This window comes from Ovis aries, chromosome 2 (assembly GCF_016772045.2).
Source record: "Ovis aries strain OAR_USU_Benz2616 breed Rambouillet chromosome 2, ARS-UI_Ramb_v3.0, whole genome shotgun sequence".
NCBI lineage: Eukaryota > Metazoa > Chordata > Mammalia > Artiodactyla > Bovidae > Ovis > Ovis aries.
Window position 1 is genome coordinate 119,777,199 of NC_056055.1, and position 26,773 is coordinate 119,803,971.

The 26,773-nt window shown below is 40.9% G+C and overlaps 1 protein-coding gene across 1 annotated transcript; it reads left to right on the plus strand.

Moving 5' to 3' along the window:
• Positions 1-26,773, plus strand: SLC40A1 (solute carrier family 40 member 1). Its single transcript, XM_042243635.2, has 9 exons — positions 1-113; positions 1,329-1,507; positions 1,998-2,065; positions 7,312-7,471; positions 9,631-9,746; positions 11,005-11,131; positions 19,749-19,991; positions 20,811-21,464; positions 22,671-26,773. Exons 2-9 carry the CDS (start codon positions 1,465-1,467, stop codon positions 22,982-22,984), a joined length of 1,725 nt encoding a protein of 574 aa, XP_042099569.1. The 5' UTR covers positions 1-113; positions 1,329-1,464; the 3' UTR covers positions 22,985-26,773.

The following is a 26,773-nucleotide window of genomic DNA, read 5'->3' on the forward strand; positions in this document are numbered from 1 at the left end:
ATTTGTGTCTCCTTCCACTACTGGGTGGCAGTCTGGCCTTTTCAGGGAGTGGAATCTGGCTGGAGTTTCAATGTGTAGGGTCCAGTCCCCAGGTTTCGGCGAGACTGAGAAGGGTAAGTTTAACCTGGGGGTTTAGAGGCTCCAGGGATTTGGGCAGAGAGGTGGTGGGATGGGGTGGAAAAGTCAAGAGAGGCTCAAGTCTGGTGTTCTTTCGAGTTTTTCACTAGCCCCTCCAGGAGGCCACCGAATGGCTTTATCTGGACAGGGACACAACTGGGATAACCGGTATTCCTGGTAACTGCCTGTCCCGTCCTGGGCCACTTGGAGGAGAGGTGGGGAAGGGCCATGTGGGTGCGGGCAGGGCTCAGAGGGCGCTGAGGGAGACGCAAGCTTGTTGGTAAAGGAGGTGCTTGGGTGCTTCCTCCTGGTCGCCTCTCCAGGAAGGACATGGAGCCCCTAGCTCTGGGCTGGGGCTGGGTCCCTACGTCGTTTCGGGATTTCACCTTTCCAAAGGCCCCGTTTACTCGTCTGAAGAGGGCTGGACTCTGATGCCGGCGCTCCTTCCTGCCCTTTGATTCTGGTTCTTTGAGGGAAGCCCCGCCATGAGATCCTGGGAAGGAAAGACATTCTCTGCCTGCAGGCGGGCCGGAACGGCAAGGCCAGGAAAACGGCCTCTGTGACACGGATTCTATTTATTTATCTATATTAAAAATGATTTTCGTTTAAAAAAAAAAAAAAAAAGGATGTTTCCCCAACTCTTCCAAGCCGACTGGCGCTTTGCACGACATCCGTCGACCGTCGGCGGCAGCCCGCTCCCCGACCGACCAGGCCGCCGGTGCGAAGCGCGGCTCCGCCGCCGCGGCCCGGGCCTTGGCTCTCGCCTCCCCCAGCACCGCCCAGCCGGCTGGCTGCCCCGGCTCCCCGACCTCCGCTCGCGGCCTCCCGGAGGGCGGGTAACCCGGCGAGCACAGCTCGTCCGGCGAAGGCGCCGCCAGGCCCGCGGGTCGTTTGCGGCCAGACGGACCCTAGGGCCGCGGGTAGGCGGCGACTCTACGAAGGGCGTGGAAGGCTGCGGGGCGCCTGGCCTCGCGCCGCGGCGGCCGCCGGAGCTCCGCCCCCGTCCCCGTATAAGTGGCGGCCCCGGCCCGGCCCGCGGCGGCGGCGGCGGCGGCGCAGGGCTCTCCCAGCTCGGCTCGGACGGCCTGTTGAGCCTCCCACCCGCTTCCATAAGGCTTTGCCTTTCCAACTTCAGCTACAGTGTTAGCTAAGTTTGGAAAGAAGACTAAAAGAAGACCCCCGGCCGTTTTCCTTTTTTGTTTTTATCACAGTCGTCGTCAGAGGCTTTTTGCACAGAGTTGTTGTATTTTCGGCGGTGCTTTCTTCAGCTTCTTGCACTCCTGTTGACAAACACCTCAGCAGGAGCAGCAGGAACCGCAGACGAACAAGCGGGGGGCGTCTGGTGTCATGACCAGGACAAGAGAGCAGAGCCGTCAGGGAGGATGCTGTGGTGAGTTGAGCCCACGCTTGGGGTGGAAACAGGTTGGTTCGTTGGAGACCGGCAGCTCCGTGCAGGTTTTGGAGGAATGTGGCTCAGCTGTTAACCAGCGTGCTCAAGAGCTCCTTTGACTCATGTTTTGGTGGAGGTTAAGGAAGAAAGGAATTTCAAGGTTTGGGAAAGGAGTTTGCACACAAACGAGGATGGAATCTACTGGACAGTTGGGATTGCCTTGTGAAAAATAGAATGGCGTTTAAGACTGTTGAAACAAGAGTTTTCTTCACTGTATGTGAAGTTTTGCAGATACTGACCGATAATAGGTCATGCTGAATTTCTCATCTACCCATCAGTTTCTAGGTGACTTGATGAAATCTGCGTGGTTTGCCCCACAAAACAGTTTTTCATAATTGTATTTAATAAGAGCAAATGAATGAGCATTCCAACCTCAGTTCACTCAAGTGACTAAATACGCTTTTTATCTCCCCACTGTGTATCTTTGCAGGATCCTTAGCAAACTACCTGACCTCTGCAAAATTCCTTCTCTACCTTGGTCATTCTCTGTCTACTTGGGTAAGTGACGATCTACAGTAATTCTTACAGCTTGCTTGCACAATTTCTTGCTTCCTTTCATTTGGGCCAGTTATATTAAGCCATCTTCCAGTTTTGTCATGCATCTGAAGAAATCAATTGAACACACATGCTCTAAGTTATTTTCACCAAAGATGTTTTCCCATAGGTGTTAGTGAATGCTACTTAATTGTTAGGTTATCATACTTTATGTAGACCAACAGCTATCCAAAGACAGGATTAAAAAGGGCAGGATTATCTTCGCTACTTGTATTGTATTTTGCTTTACAAGGCTTAATAAATGGTAATATCTGCTACTAAGACTGGATGAATGTCTCATTGATATTACTTTCTGTTTTTACATATTTTAAGGTATTTGTCTATTTTTTTTTGTTAAGATAAGTTCCAGCATACCACACTATGAAAATACAGTAGAATAATGGTGTGACTAACAGGCTAAAAATAGCAGTTCTAAGATTAATGTAGATATGGACCCCAAGAACAAATATCTAAGTGATGAAAATTCTGGTCTCTTAAGATGTTATCTGCTAGATATGTGTGAGACATCTCAGTCTATCTTAAAAGCCATCATCCAATGAAAATCAGCAGCTGATTGATAAGTCGCCCTCTGACTTCTTACGTGGTCTTGGAAGAGTCCCAGTGTTTCTGTGGGCCTGGGTTCCTTCACCAACACCCCCTGACCCCAAAGAATAATCCCCAAAGGATGATGGATGTGTTTTTGATTATTAAATCATTTTGATTATTAAAATATTTTAAACAATTGGTCTTATTGTTTAAAGCAATAAATCTGAGTATATTCTATTCATGTGTCATGCGTGATAGTTACAGAACCATAAGTTTCTGTTTTACAGAACTGTAAGTAAGGAGAATGAATTTTGAGAGTAAATTTTGGGAATGTTATTTTCTTTTTAAATTGGAAACTTCTATTGGATCATCCTTAAGACATGAATGCAAACTATAGTATGAGGAAATCTGTACCCATGCCCTTGGGAAATTATTAAGCTAGGTTATCAGCTCTTTAAGAAAGAGCAGTTCAAAGATGGCTCTTTAGAAAGGCCAGCGTCTATCTCCCCAGAGGCTTAGACAGGGATGACTCTGCAAATACATGTAAACAAAGTAGACTTGGCCTGAGTTTCATTTCCGGTAACTGATGATTCTAAGTAGAAATCGAGTGAAACTGCCCTTAATTAATTTAAAGCCAATTAAATTATTCTTCTAATTTAATTCAGTAGTATTTTTATTTTAAAGTGGTACGTGACGGACGTAAGTGTCTGAAATTCTTATCTTGTGATCTGGACCTATCTCTTAGGGGAAGAAGGTGACTAACTTCCAAATACTGATCAAGTTTTAGATTTATATGACCTTTCGTTTGTAGGTTGACAGGTCAGATTTGCCGAAAGAGGGGAACTGTGATTGTTCCAGGAGGATTTGTTTTTTGTCATACAAAACACAAGAAAAATGACAGACGCTTACTCCAGTCTTAAAGATAATTGAGCAAAAGGAGTTCTTGTGGGAAACTTGGTTTAAAACAAAACACAGCAATTACAGCCATGTAAGGTTTAGTGAATTTTCACTTCTTGGTGCAGAAGAGTGCAAAAAATGAATGCTCTCTAACGCTAGATAATTCTGCCTTTTGAGTGTTGTCTCCTGTTTGACGCTTTGCCTGGTTTTATTCCAACAAAATATATGTGCTTATTTATTATATATGCATATGTATACAAATCTATCTATCCATTGCCCATGGTTTCCTGTACACTGAGTATATAGGTGTTAAGGTAGAAGGTAATATTGGGTTAGATTTGTGTGAGGTTGAATGCTTTTCTTTCTGACTTCATTTCTTTCTGCCAGTGGATCAATATATTTTACTCTATGCTATCAGAATACAAAATATGGTAAGAAGCGAATCCTGTTTTCAAGGGATCTATGACATAATTTGGTATGGGTTTTAAACAATGTATCTAATTACAAAAAGATAACTAACAGTGTAAGGCAGTGAAAAAGGGTGGCCAGTGTTACTGTCTTATGCATCGTGCTATGGACTGTCTCCATTTATGTGCCAGATGTCTGCATGGCGCCAGCTCTTACTTCCTTGGGTTTCTACTCATAGGTCTGCTTCATGCAAAATGCCACCTTCCTGCCCACCCTACGTTATTTTTCCATGTAGCATTTATACCACCTGGCCTACTCTGGGTTTACTTTAGGTCTCTGTTCGCTGGGATGCAAGCAGCATGAACATATAGATCTTGATTTCCGTGTACTGCTGAATTTCTAGTGCCTTCAGTATGGTTCAGAGAAGGCAATGGCACCCCACTCCGGCACTCTTGCCTGGAAAATCCCATGGATGGAGGAGCCTGGTGGGCTGCAGTCCATGGGGTCACTAAGAGTCAGACATGACTGAGCAACCTCACTTTCACTTTTCACTTTCATGCATTGGAGAAGGAAATGGCAGCCCACTCCAGTGTTCTTGCCTGGAGAATCCCACGGATGGGGGAGCCTGGTGGGCTGTCATCTATGAGATCGCACAGAGTCGGACACGACTGAAGCGACTTAGCAGCAGCAGCAGTATGGTTGGGTACATAGTAGCCTCTCAAAAAGTATTCAGTGCAGTAATGACATTCATTTGGCCTTCGGCTCAGGGCACTGGAAGTAGATGAACATGTAAACAAACCCTCAAAGTATGATGAGTGCTTGTGGGAGGGCAGGAAATGGAGGTTAGGAAAGAATGGGTGGGTGGGCCTGAGAGCTCACTTGGTCAATATTTACAGAGACTTTACCTGATTCTTGGGCTTTGTGAATGTTGAGCCTGTTACTTCTTAAAGCCTAAGCCTTTGGAAATTAGAGCAAGTGGAGTAGTTTTATTCTTCTTTATCAAGGAGGTGGCAAGAGAAAATTTTGTGGCACTTGTTTTGAAGTCCTGCTTTAAAGAAACCTAAACAAATTCTTTTGGGAAAAAAACATAGGAGTAAAACAACAAACAAAGAAAGAAGCACCTACTGAGTAGCACAGGGAACTATATTCAATATCGTGTGATAAACCATAATGGAAAAGAATGTGAAAAAGAATGTGTAACTGAATCACTTTGCTGTATACCAGAAACTAGCACAGCATAGTAAGTCAACTGTTCTTCAATAGAGTAACTGCAAGAAAGGGAAGAAAGAAGCAATAGGAATAATATTTCTTATTCTTTATGATAAGAAAGAGGAAATTCTCTCATCAAGGCAGGCTATCATTTGAGGCATTTGTGTGTTTTTGTCTGTTTTGAAGATGGAGATTAGGATAAAGCACCTCCACTCTCCTCATCCCATTTTATTCTTATCAAATCGAAATTTACTTCTCATGTTAAAGCTTAAGAAAATAGGTTAATTTGTTACTCTTACTGACATTTTTATCTTAATGTAAAATTGTCTTTTTATTGTTTTCAAACAAGCTGTATCATATAGTCATTTAGTACAATGGTATTTGAAATGTTATTCCTACTTAAGTGGAAGAAATTTTCCATTATCAAAGCAAACTTTAAAAAGCTGTATGAGAAATATGAATTATGGTACTAATTAAACCTCAAACTTCTTGAACATTCATGTAACAAATCTAATGTACCAGAACATTATAGTTGATGAATTAGTCTTACTCTATACTCATTTACAGCCAGGATCCACCATGTACCCACGTCTGTGCTGATTCCACAGTTATTTACTGTGCTTCTAGTCTGGGCTTTTGCCCTGTGCTGAGGCTTGTCCTCAAGCTCACATCCCAGACCATCAAGTGAGAATCAGTCTTTCAAACACGGTGCTTCCACTGGTTTCCAGACGTTTACTCGTCCTGGTTCACGCCATCCCTCAAGGCCCTACTCTTATGTTAACTTTGAGCTGTGGTTCTAAATAATGTTCATAATCCTCCTCACCAAAGTTTCTGTACCTTGGCACTGTTGACGTCTTGGCCTGATTAATTCTTTGTTGTAGGGACTGTAGATGCCAGTAGTAAACCCACCCTCACAGTTGTGACAACCCAAAATAGACCCAGACATTGCTAAGTGATCCCTGGAGGATCACCCCCATTTGAGAAATACTGGTCTACATGAAGTTTATTGTAAATTTTTGCTACAGTATGCGCATCCATTTAACTTTGGATGCATCAGATTGTTGTCTTGGCTTTATTAAATGTTTAAAATCATAGGACATAGCAGGATAATGCATTGCTCCTTTTACACTAAATTTGTCAGGAGGATGTTAAGACGTTGGAAAGAACTAGGAGTGTAGTATTACTTCCACTCCATAACTATGGAGGCCAGCCTGGGAATTTAGTTTCCTGTAGTGATTCCTCGTAGCGATAGGTTATGATAGAACATTATTGTCCTGGTTTAGGTTAACCTCACAAGTCAGCAATGGGGCCTGAAAACTCACAATAAAGTCCATTTTAGACTTCTTACACATTAATTTGCTCAACTCATTGAAAAGTTTCTGTTACTCGTTTTGCGGCAGTGAATTCCAGAATTTCCTGTATACTCTGGAGAGAAGAAATAGGTTTTTTTTTTTTCCCCCTTTTAAAACTCATCTATGTCAAAATGTTAAAATAATTTATGTATTTATTTTTGACATCTTCATATGGTGCCAGAATTTGAACATATTAACTTCACCTTTTTGATTGTCCTGATGTTTTATGTCTTTGAAATTTATTTCTGAAGTAGAACATAGATTTTAGAATGTTATAGGTAAAAGAAACTTGAAAGGTAATGTAGTACATTCTTACCATTTACAAGTTGGGAAACTTAGCTCTTACTTGACATTCAAGGCATTCTGATGTTTGTAAACTACGATACTGTAGTTTCATTCCGATTCAGTAGCAAACTCCTTTATGCCTCTCAATCTCAGGCCTGGCTAGAAACCTCATTAAATAAAGGGAACAGGTTTTATCTCAAAAAAACCTTCTTGAACTTGGAAACTGTATGCTTTTCTGGAATGATAAGTATGTTTGTTTCATTAAGATGCTTTTTCTCTCAGGTTTACTTAGTAATTGGGCAGGATATTTTCCACTGTGCCAGGATGAACAGTTTTAACACCTGACCACATTCAATCCATAGAGGAACTGTTGACTTTGAAAATCTCCTGATATAGTCGGAAAGTGCTCTTTTGTTAGGAAGCAATTTTTTGAGTATAATTGACTAGAAAGTCCCCCCCCGCCCCACCGCGCCCAAATCTGTCAGAACCTTTTCTCTTGTCCCCTTATTCTAGGGGGACCGAATGTGGCACTTTGCAGTGTCTGTGTTCCTGGTGGAGCTCTATGGGAACAGCCTTCTCTTGACGGCGGTCTACGGACTGGTGGTGGCAGGCTCGGTGCTGGTCCTGGGAGCTATCATTGGCGACTGGGTGGATAAGAATGCCAGACTGAAAGGTGAGTGGTGTCATAGGAGCCTCTGTGTTCACAGGACCAGTGCCTGTGCTAGAGAGAAGCCGCTGTGACTCACCCACTGCACCTCTGCAGCCCCTACCTGGGTGGTAGGGTGCTCAGTGGCAGCACCCCTGCTTGGAGGGTCCTGGGACTCCCGAAGATAGATGGGATATCAGATTTGGGGAGGTATCTATTTTGGCTCTTCATAAATTACAAATGTTAATGATTAACATCATAGCAGTTTTCTGTGAACCGTGTTAAACATTAAAAGTTTACTTAACTCTGGCATCTTTTTAACCAGGACTTGCACTGGAATTCATTTAATATAATGTTCCTGGGACAGCTTTAACATCTGTCCCCTGGGGTACTGTGTTTCATATAGGTGGGTGTGTAGGGGAAGTGGAAACAATGGATTTAAAAAAGAGTATCTGATCACAGAGAGCTGAATTATTAATTTTTTAAGAAAAAAGGAGAAATGATAGTATACTGACATTAATCTAGAGCATTAATACTGAAATCATTAAGTATTGTATAAGAAAGAGAACAGTTCAGTTATTCTGAATATAAGGGCAATTTGGATAATAATTCAGGGCAGAATTTCCTAGAATTAGTCAGCTGATAATGCTAAGACCTGGCCATGTCTGTCGTAGTCATTGGGGAAAGATTGAGGTATCTGTTTCTTTCAACTCAGGATGACTGCCCCTGGTTAGAGAGCAACTGGATTATCAAATTCTAGGACTTGATGCTATTAGTAAAATGGCCAAGGTGGACGTTATTTTATTTTGAGAATCAATACACCAGAGAACATACAACATATAGAAAAAGGTTTTGTATCCTAGAAAAAAATTCCCAGTTATTTACATCATTATACATAAGGGCATGGAAATGTTATATATAGAGACCTTTAATCTTATGATTGTTGAACACTGAAATTGTAAGTTAGGAAAGAATTTGAGTTGGATGAAGAGGAGTTTGGTGGGATAGCAATCTTGTACTTATCCGCTGTAATCAACTCATGTGTCTGCTTCCATGGAAATCTTTGACGTCTCTAGGCTGAGTTAGCGAGAGACACTGTTTTTTTCTGCACTCCCATTACAGCTTTGTTAATACCTCTGCTATTTCACTTCTGCTCTTATAATTATCTGTTCACGTGTGTACCCTTCCTGTGGTCTGTGGGGTTCTGAAAGCCAAAAATCTCATTCAGTTGGTATTTAAGCCTTGTACAATAAAAGAATGACTTATGTGTTGGGATTTTATTTCAAACTAATTTCAGAAAGCAGTTTGTTTTGTCTCGAGGCTTTGACATAACCTTCCAAGCCAGAATGAGCTTTACTGTCCTTAAAGGCAAGAGCTATAATTATACCTTTTATATTCAACCCTCTGTGTTTTTCAGAGTGCTTTCATGAGTATTTTATTTGAGCATCATAATGACCCCATAAAGTAAGGAAGGCAGATAGGTGTGTATTACATCCTCACTTTATAAACACAGACACAAGAGTTTAAGTATGCTGCCCTAGATCCTCTGCGTAGTGAGCGGCAAAGGAAAGACCCCAAGGTGTCCTTTCCTGGTATCCTGGCCCATGCTTGTGCTCTTGGTCTGCACGGACGCCTCACTCTCAGAAGGTTGGCATTTTTCTCTGAGGAAAGGTGTAGTTTAGAATTTCATAGCAAAGCAAATGGCTTTAGAATTCTAAAAGGAACACACTGCTGCCTTTTTCTTGGCAATTTTTTATGTGTCTTTCCTACTCATCCGTACGATCTTATCAAATTCAGCCCGCCATCTAGGAGGTTATGAATTCCGTGACCTCTTCCTTAGCCTCTTGCATGTTCTTATTTTTGCCTAAGCTGCAAAGGGCTGAGACGTGGATCTTGTTTATCTAATATAGTTCTGTTTATGACCGTATACTTTCAAGAAAATAAATGAAAATGCGGTCATTATGAATGGCTATATCAGGGAAAATGAGAAGTACTTCTTTATTCTGTCTGCAAGTTTTACTGCTCTGATGTGATAGGCTGGGTCCTGCTAGAAATAGTTCAGGTAGGAATGTTTTCATTTCTTGTAATTTGCATATGCATTAATACAGTAAAATAGTGATGTGTGGATGAAAACAGCTCCGTTGAGATGCTTGGTGTGTGAACACTTTGTTTCTCCCTCTGTATAGTGGCCCAGACTTCACTGGTGATCCAGAACGTTTCGGTCATTCTGTGTGGAGTCATCCTGATGATGGTTTTCCTACATAAGAACGAGCTTCTGACTATGTACCATGGATGGGTTCTTGTAAGTTCTCAACAAGATTTTTGATGGCAGAAAGTTAATGTGTCTGTTAGTGATAAAAGAGGAAAACTCTCTGAGGCTAGGGAATGTCTTTTTGCAAATAAGCCCTGTTAAATTTAATCTCATAGTTTCGTTGAGTTAGACAAGGCTGTGATCCATGTTACTTTAATATCCCCTACCACTTTTGTTTTGTTGGTTTGTTTGTTTTTTGCCCATAACAGGCATTCATTGTGTGTTGTTTGAATTTAAATTTTGTTCTATTGGTTTTTTTCCTTTTGTGTTTTAATGGCAGTTCAGAGTTCATTACATAATCCAGCTGCTAGCCTTCAGGTCATTAGTATTAACCTATAATTTGTTCACACCATATAAGAGATGTTATCCATATATATAAATCAGTCATGATTGTGGTCCTCCAATAATAATTGGTATTTGTATTTGAGGACATGGAGTAGATAACTTCTCACACTTTAATTTCATAATAGCTTGACAAAAAGAGCACAGAGATGGGTGTAGTGGAAAACAATAAATTTGGTGTCACTAGTAAGTCTTCTTAGGTATATTTGAGTTGATATTGTAGAGTTCTAAAGCTAGATGGACAAGAAATCTTCTACTCTATTCCCTTCATTTTGTTGATGAAAAAGTGAGGCGAGGTGATGTTAGCTGATTGCCTGTGGTCATGCAACTGGAAAATGTCAGAACTCTGATTTAAACGCAAGACTTTTCACTTCCCCTTCAATGTTTCTTCCAAAGGACATATTTATGGGAGGGATTAAAAACTACCCCGAGGTTAACACTCTGATAACCAGGTCATATGAATGTGCATATATTTTCTATCATGTATACCACAGATGGGGCTTCCCAGGTAGCTCAGTGGTAAAGAATCCACTTGCCAAAGCAGGGAACGCAGATGTGCTTGGATCCCTGGGTTGGGATGATCCCCCGAAGTAGGAAATGGCAACCCATGCCAGTATTCTTGCCTGGAGAAGTCCATGACAGAGAAGCCTGGCAGACTTCAGTCCATGGGTCACAGAGAGTCGGACATGACCAAGCACTCAATATGTTTTTGTACCACAGAAGACACAGATTAGAAAGATATTATGCCCTTTAACTTGACCACTGCTGTCTTATTATTTCATGTCTACAAGTAAGATGATATTTTATAATTTATGAAATTAAAATACAAATTTTATTATGCTACCAAAGACCAGTTGGTACAGTGTAGTGAAACTGACATTTTAATGTTTTTCCTGTAATTCCTTAGACTTCATGCTATATCTTGATCATCACGATTGCAAATATTGCAAACTTGGCCAGTACTGCTACTGCAATCACAATCCAAAGGGATTGGATTGTTGTTGTTGCAGGAGAAGACAGAGGCAGATTAGCAGGTAATTTGCTTTTCTCTTTCTACCAAATGGTTTATGTTAGGATTCACTTTAAATCAGTGGTAATAACTGAGGCTTAAGCCTTTTTTTCTGAGTAATTTTAAGGAATAATAAATTGAAAGTATAGTCTTTTTCTTACATTATCAATCTCAGCGCAAAGGTGTGTCTCACTGTTAAGAAGCTAATTTATAGGCTAGTGACCTTCTCTTTTATTCTGTGAAAACCTGGCAAATAGAAGAATATTTCTTTTGAGCTCTTTCTTTCTAATACTTAAAACAGTGAATATCTGACATGAATTTATCATCATAGTATGGTTATTATTACCAGTAAATATTGTGAATGTTACTTTTATCTAAACAAATAGAAACAAATATGTGGCTCAGTTGGTAAAGAACCCTCCTGCCAATGCAGGAGGTGCGAGAGTTGTGGGTTCGATTCCTGGTCAGGAGTATCCCCTGCAGAAGGAGATGGCAACCCGCTCCAGTATTCTTGCCCAGGAAACTCCGTGGACAGAGGAGCCTGGAGCACAACAGCCCGTGGGGGGGCAAAGAGTCGAACATGACTGAATATGCAGCACACACAATTCTAGGGCAGACTCTAGAAGTTAATTCCTTCAACTTTAAAGTTATAGTTGGTAACCTTTATTACATTATGTATGATGCACTGTAATTGCTGTTGTGAACACTAAAGAAGTAGAGGATAGAATGTAGGTCTTACAGAGCTTGCATTTTAGTTGTCCGTTAGAAACGTACAAGAGTGATTTTAGGCAACCAGTAAGGACAATTTTGCATCTGTATTTTTTACTTCTATAAGTTTTTTTTTTTTTTTTTTTCAGTGATCATATTGCTTTTTTTTTTAATATTTTTTTTTAATTTTAGTTTTTTATTTTTTAAATTTTAAAATCTTTAATTCTTACATGCATTCCCAAACATGAACCCCCCTCCCACCTCCCCTCCCCATAACATCTTTCTGGGTCATCCCCATGCACCAGCCCCAAGCATGCTGCATCCTGCGTCAGACATAGACTGGCGATTCAATTCACATGATAGTATACATGTTAGAATGTCATTCTCCCAAATCATCCCACCCTCTCCCTCTCCCTCTGAGTCCAAAAAGTCCGTTATACACATCTGTGTCTCTTTCCCTGTCTTGCATACAGGGTCGTCATTGCTATCTTCGTAAATTCCATATATATGTGTTAGTATACTGTATTGGTGTTTTTCTTTCTGGCTTACTTCACTCTGTATAATAGGCTCCAGTTTCATCCATCTCATCAGAACTGATTCAAATGAATTCTTTTTAACTGCTGAGTAATACTCCATTGTGTATATGTACCACAGCTTTCTTATCCATTCATCTGCTGATGGACATCTAGGTTGTTTCCATGTCCTGGCTATTATAAACAGTGCTGCGATGAACATTGGGGTACATGTGTCTCTTTCAATTCTGGTTTCCTCGGTGTGTATGCCCAGAAGTGGGATTGCTGGGTCATAAGGTAGTTCTATTTGCAATTTTTTAAGGAATCTCCACACTGTTCTCCATAGTGGCTGTACTAGTTTGCATTCCCACCAACAGTGTAGGAGGGTTCCCTTTTCTCCACACCCTCTCAATCTGTGCCATCTTTTCAGCAGGCTGCCTCTACTTCAAATTTTGGAAAACAGAACAAACGTGAATCCTGTATTTCATTTCCAATTAAAATTACCCATTATACATACCCTGAAAAAAAAAAAAAAAAGAAACGTACAAGAGGGCAAACAAAGGCTGAAGAATGCCTACAAAGCAATATATCCATTACATCAGTACCTGGGCTTAGAGTAACCTGCCTTACTCAATATTCCCTACTTACCCCCTACTGCATACAGCACCCAGACACAGATGGATTGAAATTGCACCGAGCAAGGGAGGAATGTATACTTTTTACCGAACAGGTCAGCTGAGTCAGCTGTGCTAGCCACTGAGATTAATGGGTATCACAAACTCGTTGCCAACCACCCTGACTGACAAGACCATTCCCGATCACTTCAGTGGCTTATCCCAGGACACAGAGGCAAGATTAAGTACTGGGGTTAGCAAGCAACTTTGTTTGACTAGACATGTGGTTAAAAAAAAAAAAATAGGAAGTTGAGAGAAAGGGAACAAAATCTGTGAAAGGTCTACATGAAGAAAGAGAAGGATTTGCTTAAGTCATCATTTTGTGATAGCAGTAATAATGCTGCTTCAGATAGAGATACCACAGTGATTTTAGAGGTCAGTGAATATGGAAGATGAATTTAGCACAGGAAAGCCTGTATTGCAGGAAATTCTCTCTGGAGCTAAAGTAGTGATTCTCATTGATTTTTCTTCCTGTGATCATTTACTAATAGGAAATAATTCCATATCTCTTTTTGTCACATAGAATTAAGAGATAAGATTTTGTCCCTTTTTGGGTATTTTTCCCTGTTATTTTCTTCCTCTTTTAGTGTGTTAAGGATGTAACGTATGTCCATATTCTGAAATTCAAAGGGTACAAAAGGATATATTTTAAAAATAGATCAGATATATCTGTTGAAATGTATTTGGGGGAAAAGTAAGCTTTTAAGATGATTTTCTTTCTCTTTTCTGAATTTCTTATCTCATGCTGACTCTGTGAAGTCTGTAGAGTCTATAATTGGAAAAAAAAAAAAAGTCCCGAGTAAAGAGAAAGTACTCAGAATCTTTAATTTGTGTTAAATATCTAAATAAATAAATAACAAAACAAAGATCCCGTGTAACTTTCTGGGACCTTTCTGACTATAAAGTGATATTCCAGGAAAGCAACAAAAATATGACTGGCCACTTCTCAGCTGTCTTTCTTTATTTGAGGAATTATTGCATAATGGAAGAATCCGGGCTAACCAGACTATTTTCTGGCACCCCACTCCAGTACTCTTGCCTGGAAAATCCCATGGACGGAGGAGCCTGGTAGGCTGCAGTCCATGGGGCTGTGAAGAGTTGGACACGACTGAGCGACTTCCCTTTCCCTTTGCTTTTTCTGGAGTTTCTCGAGTTTGAGAAAGGAAGGAAGCTGCCTGTTGAACTCTTGTCCATTGTGGATTAGTTTAGGAAGTGGTGCTGTTTCAAATTCAGCCGCAAGTACAGGATAGAGCCTAAAGAAGCTCTCCATGTTGTTTTTCCTTAAGTTTTGACCTCCATATTTGTTTAAAAACTAATTAAAAATGGTCCTTCAAAATAGGAACAGGTAATTCTTCCATGCTGGGGGTCAGCAAGGCTCTCACCATGGATTTTTGGTACTATCCCTGCTATAAGTCAGAGGTACAGAACAGATAAAAAAGAGAAGGGTAAAGGAAAAATAGAGGAGAAAGGGGAAAAGACTCCAGCTGCCGCCTGTGGTACCTCTGGTGTTGTGTCTCTATACACACATACACATCTGTTCCAGGCAGGAGCAATTTATGTTCATGCAGGTGATCTTTGAGGTTGCTGGCAAAGACTGTTAGAAACCAAGCAGGAGGCTGGGCAGGACCAACTGAACTCATGTGCATCACGCACGTGTGTGTGTGTATGTGTGTAAAGTGTATGTGATGGGGTAAGAGTGTGCTCATTAAGAGAGAGGGTTGTCAGCTGGAAGCGAATTGTTCCCAATCCCTCATCCCAATGTTTCTTGTTTTCAGAGTAGTTTATAAAATTGGAAGTTATATCACTGAGGGTAAAGAACAAGAGAGAGATTCCCTGGAAGGTTGAAAAGTTTTATAATTTCAGTGGCATCCGGTCAAAATATAGTTGTTACCATCCAGTTTAGACAGCTCCAGAAAAGGTACTCTTCTTCCGCATAAATACTGTTAATCTGTCGACTGATTTGTCTAAGTACTTGACTTAGTTAGTGTCTCACTAAAGCCTTCTCATGACCCTTCGCCTGTCAAATCTGTTTGAAACTCACTTCCTTTCCCTGACTTTTTATTCCATCCGTGGTTTTATTTCCCTCTTCATTTCCTTTGTTAATCACTTTTTGTTCATAGCGTCTGAGATTTTTCTTGCCCCTCATTCTAGAGAAACATCTGCTGGTTGGCTTGATCAAGTAAGGTAGATACATTTCTTGTTTGAACTCCATTGACTGAAAATTGATTTCATATTTGAAGTAGACAAACCTGCTAGGTGCTATTTGCTCAGCAAACCTGTTCTCTATTATTCTATGAGATATATACCCTTTATAACAGCAAGTAGCTACTGATGTCCTGCTCTGTCACAGCTGCAGCTGAAAAGTTAATTGGAATTAAATGAGCACACATTTGTGTGTTTCCATAAGAATCAATACAGGCTTGTGAAAAAGAGTATGTTTGCACATTGAGAGGACCAGCTCTTCTCTAACCTGTTACCAGTAAAATGGTTAGGTCTTTTTCAAAAATTGTTTAATTAATTCTGCTTCCGAAAAATGAACTCTCTTTTCTGATACTACATTACGTCTAAACATTATTCGCTTCCTCAGACAGAAATTTCTAAATTTTGATAATAAAGAAAAGAAATTGGTGGCCTTAGGAAGTTTCATGAGCACTTGAAAAGGGAGGTAGTGAAAAAGTAACAAATCATTTTAATGAAATTTCATTGTTGTTCTGAGGCCTTCAGATCCAAGTGTATGTTTTCATTAGTATTTGATTTTTAGATTCAAGTTATTGAGTTATTAGGAGCAATCCTATGTTTCCATGTTAGGAAATTATTAGCAGGGGCAGATGGAAGTTAATGAGGCCTCTGCAAAATTGGTTATGCATAAGATCAATGAAAACTGCCTTTGCTTCTCAAGTGAAAGGTGAAATATGTCAAAGTTCTCCTGCTATCACGCAGGTGTTCTGCGTGCATGGGGCTGATTGGAAGGCAGTTGAGGACCAGGAAGAGAGAAAGAATAATGAGTTTTCTGTTAATGTGCTTATTAGTCACGTGATGTTTTTCCAAGGTGCCCCACGTGATTGATAAGAACTTTCTCAGTTTTGAGAAAGTAGGTTATTTTCTTGATTTCCTCGCCTTTATGCATCTTGTCCTCCACTCTTAATTCAGCTGTATGTTCCCAGGGTCATACCCAAAGACCTTGTTATCACTGCAAAACCCTCCCCTTCCTTAATCTCGATCTTTGGCATCCAAGACGTGACCTATACCTCCTGCCTTATCAGCTCCCTCCTCCTGGTTCCCCGGCCACAGCAGCGCTCCAGCCTGGTTGGCACCTACAAGTCATCGATTCCACTGCCTTTCCACTGCTCATGACCCCCTTTTTTCTCCTCTCCTTACCCAGTTTAAATTCCAAACGCAGTCGTTCCAACCATAGGAACGCCTCCTAGTATACACCCTCAGCTCACTTGGCCTCCTCTCCTTTTGTTCTTTTCCTTTCATAAGATCCTGCTTAAATCCAACTCTCCATGGTAGCACATGGCTGGTGAAAAAAAAAAAAAACGCACAATTTTGCTCACTGCTCTTGCTTAAAGTTCATGACCGCTGGGTTCAAGCTGGCCCTTTCATGCTGCTGTGTGACTGTGTGATCATAGTTTCCTCTGGCCCCTTCCTCCTCCCACTTTCCTAAAGGACTGTGTCTCCCTTTTTCCTCATACATTCAGTACTGCCTCTCTCCCATCCTCACGTTCGCTGACGACCTTGCCTTGTATTCTGCTGAGAAAGTGGAAAAATGAGAACTTTCACGTGCTCCCGTCTTCACGTCCCTCTTCCCACTTGCACCTACAGCCATGTGCGTGACCTACACTCTCGAATTGCTTGTGGTCCTGTCTAAGAACAGCTCTGCCGCTTGTGCGGTAGACTCAGATTCTGTCCTTTCTCGCCTGCTGAATCATTCGTATTAGCATATAAACATGCTGTGACTTTGCTCATCTTAAAAATGCCCTTCTTTACCCCCTCTATTCACTCCCATTTCTTTATTCTCCTTTTGAACGAAACTTAACAAAAAGAAATAGCTGTGCTCAATCTTCCCAATTCCTTTGCTTGGTTGGGGCCTTGCTTTCCATAATACCAGGGCTCGGGGGGGACGAGGGCAACATTCACATTGTGAAGCTGGGCGGTGCCACTCACTTAGAATATAGTAGAAATGGTGTCCCCTGGAGTTGGCACCAACCTCTTTAACCAGCTTCAATCAGGCACTTGCCCTTATTGCTCACTAGAGCTAGTCTTTTTAAGGTCCTCAATACCTTCCATGTGACCTGTCTAGAGATGCTTCTCATTGCTCATCTTTCTTGACTTAACGGCATTGCTTGCCAATTGATCACTTCCTCCTCTTTGAAACATTGCTCCCTGTTGGCTTAGGACACCACACTCTCCTGGTTTTTCTCCTCTTTTGCTGGTTCCTCTTCATCTTCCTGACCTCTGAACAGTGGCATGCCTGGGACTCAGTCCGCAGACCTTATCAGTCTCTACTCACTCTCTTGGTCTCCTCCAGTGTCTTTGGTTTAAAAAACAAGCAGCTGGTGGTGACTCACAGATCTGGTACCTACTTCTTCCCTGGACTCCAGACCTGTATGTTTTAATTGTTTGCTTGACAGAGCCTCTTGAATGTCAGTAGACTTAGAGAAATGAACGTCTCTAGAAACAAATGCTTATTCTTTTGTCCAAACCTGATTGATCTGAAGTCTTCCCTTTCTCGGTAAGTGGAAACTCTATCAATCCAGTTGTTGCTCAGTATAAAAACTGTAGAGTCATCTGTAATTCCTCTCTTTCTCTTGCATACCATATCTAATCTGTTTCAAGTCTTCCTGATTCCCCTCTAGATTATGTCCAGTATCTGCTTCTCTGTTTCCACCGTTACTGTCTTGCTCCCCCCACATCGTCTCCCACCTGTCTCCTTGGCTCCACTGTTATCTACACCCCCCACCCCACCCACACACACACAGTTACTGCACCCCCACCCCCCACACACACTTACTGCACACACACACTGCACCCACACCCACCCACGCACACACACACTTACTTCACCCTCACCCCACCCACGCACACACTGCACCCCCAACCACCCACACACACACTTACTGCACCCCCACCCCACCCATGCACACACTTACTGCACCCCCACCCACCTACGCACACACTTACTGCACCCCCACCCCACCCATGCACACACTTATTGCACCCACACCCACCCATGCACACACTTACTGCACCCCCACCGACCCATGCACACACACACTTACTGCACACCCGCCCCACCCACGCACACACTTACTTCACCCCCACCCACCCACGCACACACACACTTACTGCACCTTCACCCCACCCACCCACACACACACTTACTGCACCCTCACCCACCCACTCACACACACACACACTTACTGCACGCCCACCCCACCCACGCACATACATACTTACTGCACCCTCACCCCACCCATGCACACACTGCACCCTCACCCACCCACACACACACACACACACTTACTGCACCCCCACCCCACCCATGCACACACTTACTGCACCCTCACCCACTCACACACACACTTACTGCACCCCCACCCACCCACACACACACATACTTACTGCATCCCCACCCACCCACGCACACACTTACTGCACCCCCACCCACCCACACACAGACACACTTACTGCACGCCCACCCCACCCACGCACACACTTACTGCACCCCCACCCACTCACACACACACTTACTGCACCCCCACCCACCCACGCACACACTTACTGCACCCTCACCCACTCACACACACTTACTGCACCCCCACCCACCCACGCACACACACACTTACTACACGCAGTTTTCTCATCACAGAAGCCAAAATGAACCTTTAAAAATACAAGTCATGTGGTACCACCTCTCTGTTCATTAGCTTCAAAAGGCTTCCTGAGTCATCCAGCATAAAAATTGATTTCCAAGTAGTAGGCTAGGATCCTGCATGATTGGGCCAGTCCGTCTCTCTCTGACTTCATCTCTTCTTATCCTCTCCCTTCCTCATTCTGCTGCAGGCTTACTGTCCTCCTCGCTGTTCCTCTGGGCATGCTCCTCCAGTTCCAGGATTTTTGCACTTGCCTTGGTCTGGGATTGTCTTTTCCCTAATACTCACAGGACTCACTCTTTTGCCTCCTACTGCTTCATGCCTTTGCTATGATGCTCTCTTTTTTTTCCGTGAGTTCTTCCCTGACCTTACCATATATAGAACTGAAGTTTACCCCTTTCCCTGAGCACTCTCTATACCCTTTTTCTGCGGTACTTTTCACTCTAGTCTTTAATGAACATTTGACTTGCTATGTATTTATATGCTTGTTGATTCTTTGTTTTCCCATGTGAGTATAAACTTCATGAAGACGGGAAGGGTATTCATTTTTCGTCATAGCCTAATTCATGATAAGCATTTAATAAATGCTTGTTGAAATAAATGAATGTAGAGTTACTATTGAATTCATTTTAAAAAAGCAGATGTTAGACTAATTTATATAATCCTAGAGAATTATGATTTTTGAGGCAAGTTTAATGTGATTGCTCCAAACAGCAATTGATTTTCTACCAAAACAGTTTGCTTACAGAGTGCTTTTAAAAATTTACATCTTAGGAATCAATACTCCTGGTTTATGAGTTGTGTTATGTAAGTGGGCAGTCTCTCTTTGATAGATTTGCACACTTACCTGCCTTTTTCACCTATCTCTGTAGATATGAATGCCACAATACGAAGGATTGACCAGTTAACCAACATCTTGGCCCCGATGGCTGTCGGCCAGATTATGACATTTGGCTCTGCAGTCATTGGCTGTGGTTTCATTTCGGCATGGAATTTGGTATCCATGTGTGTGGAATACTTTCTGCTCTGGAAAGTTTACCAGAAAACCCCTGCTTTAGCTGTGAAGGCTCCTCCTAAAGAGGAAACTGAGTTGAAACGGCTGAATTTATACAAAGGTAAACTCAACAAAATGTTCAGTCCCTTTATTTTGATCTTACTTTGATTTTATTTGCAGATCTTATATGTTGGTTGAGACCAAAATAATTCTGAATTTATGTCAGGTTTAGTTACTAATGATGGCCTGCTTGAGGTTAACTATATCAACATGGTAATAAGTTAAAACCCAGTCTTTTGAGGATCTGTGGAACAAATCTGGGTTGAACCTCAAGGGGTTGGAGTGGGACCTCTGGCCCTTTTTCTTAATGTGAATAGCAGGCACAGAGGAGCAATTAACTGAGGGCTGGGCAAAGTTGAGCATGGTAATGAGAAGAACACTGGGGGAAAGAGAAGAGGATTCCTAGAAGTCTGTAAAGAGGGGAGCTGCTTGCCATTTGTGGGACAGTGGGAGAGAGTGAGGATATGAGGGTGGGCATTTTTCAAGAAGAGAAGAGGAAGTTAGGCTTCTGAGCAAATGGAATCTTAAATGGGCCCCAGAAATAAGGTTGTGTATTTTTCTCAGACAGTTATTATATTTTATCTGTTAAGTTTTCCTGCTGTTTACTTTGGTGGGATTATAATTTCTGAGAGAGAGGGGGAATGGGGAGGGGAGAAGTGTCAATAGTATTTTGTTTATAACGTAAATACTTGGAGTTTATTCCTTGGCTGAAATCCTTAGATGAGTCAAAGAAAATACATATTATATTGTAGTAGCTGAGGGTGTCCATGGGTGATGCCCTCCATAGGTGAGGGAATGGGGAGAAGAAAATTACTGAGTAAGGTAGTTAGCTTTTTCTTTCATGTCCCCTCCCTCAAATAATAATGTCTTTTATTAACAGAATCTGAGCCAAAACCCCTGGAGGGAACTCATCTAATGGGTGAGAAAGACCCTGACATCCATGAACTTGAACATGAGCAAGAGCCAAGCTGTGCCTCCCAGATGGCTGAGCCCTTCCGCACTTTCCGAGACGGATGGGTCTCCTATTACAACCAGTCTGTGTTTCTGGCGGGCATGGGTCTTGCTTTCCTCTATATGACTGTCCTGGGCTTCGACTGCATCACTACAGGGTACGCCTACACTCAGGGGCTGAGCGGGTCCATCCTCAGTATTTTGATGGGAGCGTCAGCCATAACTGGAATAATGGGAACTGTGGCCTTTACATGGCTGCGTCGAAGATGTGGCCTGGTTCGGACTGGTCTGATCTCAGGACTCGCACAGCTTTCCTGTTTGATTTTGTGTGTGATCTCCGTCTTCATGCCTGGAAGCCCCTTGGACTTGTCTGTTTCACCTTTTGAAGATATCCGTACTAGGTTCATTCAAACAGAACCACTTTCAGTTACACCTACAAAAATATCTGAAATCATCTCTACAACTGATATGCACATGTCAAACGGGTCTGTTCCTGCTAGTATTGTCCCAGAGATGAGTTCTAAATCCGTGCCTATAATCTCTGTCAGCCTGCTGTTTGCAGGCGTCATTGCTGCTAGAATCGGTAAGAAGTCTCCTTTTGTATACTGATGAATTAAAGTGTCTTTTTGCAATGGAGGTTCAGATAACTTAGCTGAAATTGGGCTAAAATATTTCCTGAATGTTAATTTAAGCAAAGTCTACTTATTCTTATGTATAATCCAGTCATTTATTATGAAAATTTAACTTTATAGTTTGAAATAACCTGCATTTTGTAGAGTGTGTATGTATATATACTTTCCTAAAACATGGTTAGGGCTTGAAGCTTCTTACTGAATGGATATCTTTCTCTTTTAATGTAATCTAGTTAATCTTAAAAAAGATATTATCAATAATAATTATAATTTTAGTAATTTAGAGCCATTTTATTATTATAACTCTACCAAAAGGACTGTAACTTAGCAAATAGTTCAATGCAATAAAGTTAAAAAAAAGTGGGGTTTAAATTTTAAAAAATAAGACACAATAGTTAGAGAAAAATCCTTCAGAGGTCTTCTCTAGCTGATGTTTCTTTGTTGTATACTTTGCCAAACAAATGATTTTTATAGCCCTGAAAGGAAGCATAATGTAAAAACCTCTTATAAGGGAAAGTTTAAGTAATCATTAATAGACTACTGATGAATTATCTCTGTCTGAATTCATTCTTGAAATGAAACCATATTTATCTTGTGATACAAAGCAGTTCATTAATTTATCAAGGATATTAATATTAAAGCAAGACAGCTTTATTGTAGGGGCTTTAGGACTGAAGCAGTAAATGTATTAATGGCTTAAAGTTTCCTTACACTTTAAACCTAACAATATGTTAGGTCCGTTCATTTTAAACTTTAAAAATACTAGTAATTATAATAGGATTTATTATGTCTCTGATTTCAGAGTTTTGCTTTCAGAGTATGAATAATCACAGAAAAGAATTATTTCTTATGGCTGTAAAAACAATTTCTTGAAACCAGTAATAACACAGTATTTATTAATGAAAAATAATTCTCTAAAATTCAGCTATGATAAATATACATATGGTGACTTTAAGGTAATCGTGTTAAGTGTGTATTTTGTATATGTCAACAGATATTTATCTGGGTCAGGAGGGAGGTGGGAGGGGGGTTCATGTTTGGGAACGCATGTAAGAATTAAAGATTTTAAAATTAAAAAAAAAACATATTTAGTGTATAGTTCTGAAATGTATGGCTCTAAGTTAAAATTAAGTTTCTAAAAATACCTTTTCTTTTAGGTCTTTGGTCCTTTGATTTAACTGTGACACAGTTGCTGCAAGAAAATGTTGCTGAATCTGAAAGAGGCATTATAAACGGTGTGCAGAACTCCATGAACTATCTTCTCGATCTTCTGCATTTCATCATGGTCATCCTGGCTCCGAATCCTGAAGCTTTTGGCTTGCTCGTGTTGATTTCAGTCTCCTTTGTGGCAATGGGCCACATCATGTATTTCCGATTTGCCCAGAAAACCCTGGGCTCCCAGCTTTTTGCCTGTGGTCGTGATGATCAAGAAGTTACAGATGCAGATCAAGCTAACACTTCTGACGTGTGAGACAGTTCGGCTGTTGCCGCCCCTGTTACTAGGTTATGTAGAGCTCATGTGCATATTTTGTTCTTCAGAATTCCAATAAATTGCTGGGTGTCTCTCTCTGGTTTTACCATAGCTATGCCTTGAGGGCCAAAAGCTAGTTAGGAAACAAGCCAAGAGAAATGAGCTGGTTAATTTCCCTTCTATTTAAGGATAGGAAAAAAAAAAAATAGAGAAAGAGAAATTCAGTTGAAATACAGAGACTAGAATAGTAACACTGATTTTCCCTATTTCTCATACGAGTGTAAAATTTTCCAGAGAAGAGTGACTAGTCAGGTGAATTAAGTGATTTCTTGGCAGATATTTATTATCTGCACTCGAATTCAGATATGTCAGGTTGCCCTAACACTCTTGTTCAAGTCTAATTAATTTACTTTTTAAAATATCTGATTCTCAATTATATTATAAAAACAAATTCTCTTCCAAGTTTGAAAATTAAAGTTTGATAACCAGTATTATCCTTGTTGGTCCTGTTGCTATTAAGGGATTGACATATATGTGGAGACATTAAATACGTAACTAGAATTCTTTAATAGGGTTTATGGTTTACCTTTAGAGAGCACCTTTGTATTTTTCTTGTCAGCTAGGGCAAAATATTGTATTACGCATATGTAGCACTTCATAAAATGGCTTATTGTGACAGCTACAGGCAAAAGCAAAGCTATAGGGTAGATTCATAATACGGTGAAGGCATGAGGACTGCAAACGTGCCAGCAGTTTGGCCACAGAAGCTAGAAGTTAAAAGTCACACGAAGGTCAAGATCTGTACTTAACTCATGCCACTATCTTTCATGATCTCCGTCTTGGAACATGAGGGAGTTGGCCAGTTAAATGTAGAAAGCAGGCCCAAACTTGGAAAGGTTTTGTTTTTATAAATCATTTGATTTACTTTTAACATGCTCGGTAGAACATTTGTACTTTTACTGTTTTGTGCCCAGGAGTTATTTTTACCTAGTCGTAGAGCAAAACTGTTCATAAATGTATCCCTTTCAAATGTCTGTGAGGAAAATGGAGGGAAAAAAATCCTTTTTTATATATATTTTTTCACAACTGTTTTGCAAGTCATTTTGCAGCATGCCAATACCAGCGGCATACTTTGCCTTAACCATTCATGCACTTTCTTGGAGACGGCAATACATTGCGCTGAGCACTTTCTTTTTTTCTTGAGGTTTAATCTGTTTCTTCTTTCTACAGTATGATGCAATGATTTGCTATGTTGTAAAATCTTTGTAAAATATTTCTATATAAAAACATTTAAAAAAATCTTGGCTTCTTTTTTCTGAGTTGCGTTCCCTTGTTGTTTAATATTGCTTTCGTTAAACAGAACATCTGTTTTAGATAGCATCTGTTTCTAAAGATCTATAATGTTATAATAATTCACAATTTTAAGTGTTATCTCCCTGGTTATATGTCTAGTTTATGGTGGCTTGGATAACAGTATAGTAAACATGAGCCCCAGAACTCATTCTTTGACCTTGAAGAAGTCACTTTAAGCTCTCTTGAATTCTATTTTCTCTTCTGTAAATTGGAAGTGTTGTTATAAAACCAGCTATACCTACATCACAGTTTCCCTGAATGAGTCAAGTAAGGTACTTCTTGTAGAAGCGCTTTGTGGACTATACGACAAGGTAGTATTAATAGTATTACTAGAAGTCAGGTCTAACTAATAACAGAGAGTTAGATTCCTGTTGAGAGGCCAGAGAGAGTAGAGCCACATTCTGTATTCAGCAAATGTTAACTAAACAACCAATCTGTGTCCCAGACTGATTGGTCTTGGAGATACAGATTTGACTCAAAACATGGTTGATCAGAGACTCCTTTTCTTTTCCCCCCAAGTTGGGAGCTTGAGGACTTTTGGCATCACCCATAATTACTGATCAGCTGCTGACTTCTGAGTAGACAGTAGACGCTTCTGTTAGGTCTGGCTGCTGTCTTGAACAGATTATCCACTTCTTCCCGCAGGGGTCGAGCTAGGGTTGGAGGTCTGCCCTGAGCGTTTGTAGCTGTAATTGAAGGCCTGTGACCTTGTGAAATGAGTACAACCATCTTAGCAAAGGAAGGTCCCTTCTCTTAATGTGGGCATTTTGCCAGACTGTGGGCCTGGTGAGAGAGGCCCTGTGTGAGAGGAAGGAAAGTGGAGTTAGTTAACAGAAATGTTGATAGCTGCTGCCCTTATCTTTGCAGAGCGTTGCTCAGAGCAGGAGGAGAAGGGAAAGGGAGGAAACTCACTGCTGGACAAGGTAGCCTTTGCTGGGTACTGCCCCAGGCATACTAGGGCTGGGTAGATGATGTGTGTCATTTTGGGTATGTTTCTAACTAGGGAGACAAACTCAGATACCTACAGGGTCAATAGGTAATACAAATGAGTGAAATGAACAGTCTTACATTTAACATGTAATTGCATTTCACAAGAGTATCAATTTGTTCCCACTTAAATTATTACCTTTTTTTTTTCTTCTTAATTCTGGCTCCATCAGTAAAGAATCTGCTGGCAATTCAGGAGACGCAGGTTTGATCCCTGGGTCAAGAAGATCCCCCTAAGAATGAAATGGCAATTCATTCCAGTATTGTTGCCTGGGAAGTCCCACAGACAGAGGAGCCTGGTGGGCCACAGTCCATGGGGGTCTCAAGAGTCGAACACAATTTAGTGACTAAACCACATACCACCACAATTCCCATGCAGGCTTCTTGTGGTTATTAAAATTGATTCTTTCCACATAGACCTCCTTTGCATAGGAAAAACTATTCATTTCCTGAAGAAATATGCCTATTCTTACTTTTTTTCTTGGGGCATCTGGCTTCCTTGATATTCCTTTCATTTCCTGCCCCCCTGACCCATTTAAAGAAAGAAAAGGGTATAAGTAGGAAATAACTTTCCTGTTCACCCTAAGAAAAAACAATATAAGAGGGGAGCTAACCCCCTGAACGTGCTTTTGGGGAGGTCACAGGGTATGCAAGCTGGCGAGCACATAACCAGGATAAAGGAACAGCCAAGCAACATGGCATGTGAGCCTCTCTAGTCATACCTTTTATCTTTCAAGAGAAGCTGGGATTCTGAAATTTTGTGTCATATCTCCAAATCCTTCAGTTCTGGCAATTAATTTGAAAATACATATACCTGTAGGCTACTGAAGATCCACCCATGGGGTGCCATTTTAAAAATTTTTCTTTAAGAGAATAGTTGTTTGCAAGAGAATGGTATTTGAAAAATGTATAGATAAAAGGAGGTATATATACAAAATTGGTGGAGCACAAAGAACAAGAATGAACTTGGCAAACAATGGTGAAAAACATTAAGAGATTAGGCATCCTTTGTTAGAGATCATTTAAGATCAAATAATCTATGCATTTGTTACCTGCCATATTGATGTCAGAATTCTGCCCCCTGTCCCTTATTCCATGTGTTGTTTATACAGCTGTGTTAAAGGACAATGACGATTTAATTTAAAAATACTTTTAAAGTTTGTCTTAAGTATAAACATAACATGCTACTGTTTTAAAAAAGAAAAAACACAGACTTTATTCAATTCCTCTCCTCCTACCCTGCTCCTCAAATCCTCAGTACCCACTGTGAACAGTTTAGTGTATACTTCCACAGAATTTTTTAATGAAAGTTTCAAAAATAATTTGTTATATCATTTGGTTTATTCACCAAGATTGTATCATTCTGTCTGTTGCTTGATCAGTCAATCAATGTATATTCCCCCTCCCCCTCAAATTCGGAGGGCTCTATTAAAGTCATGTTTGCATTAA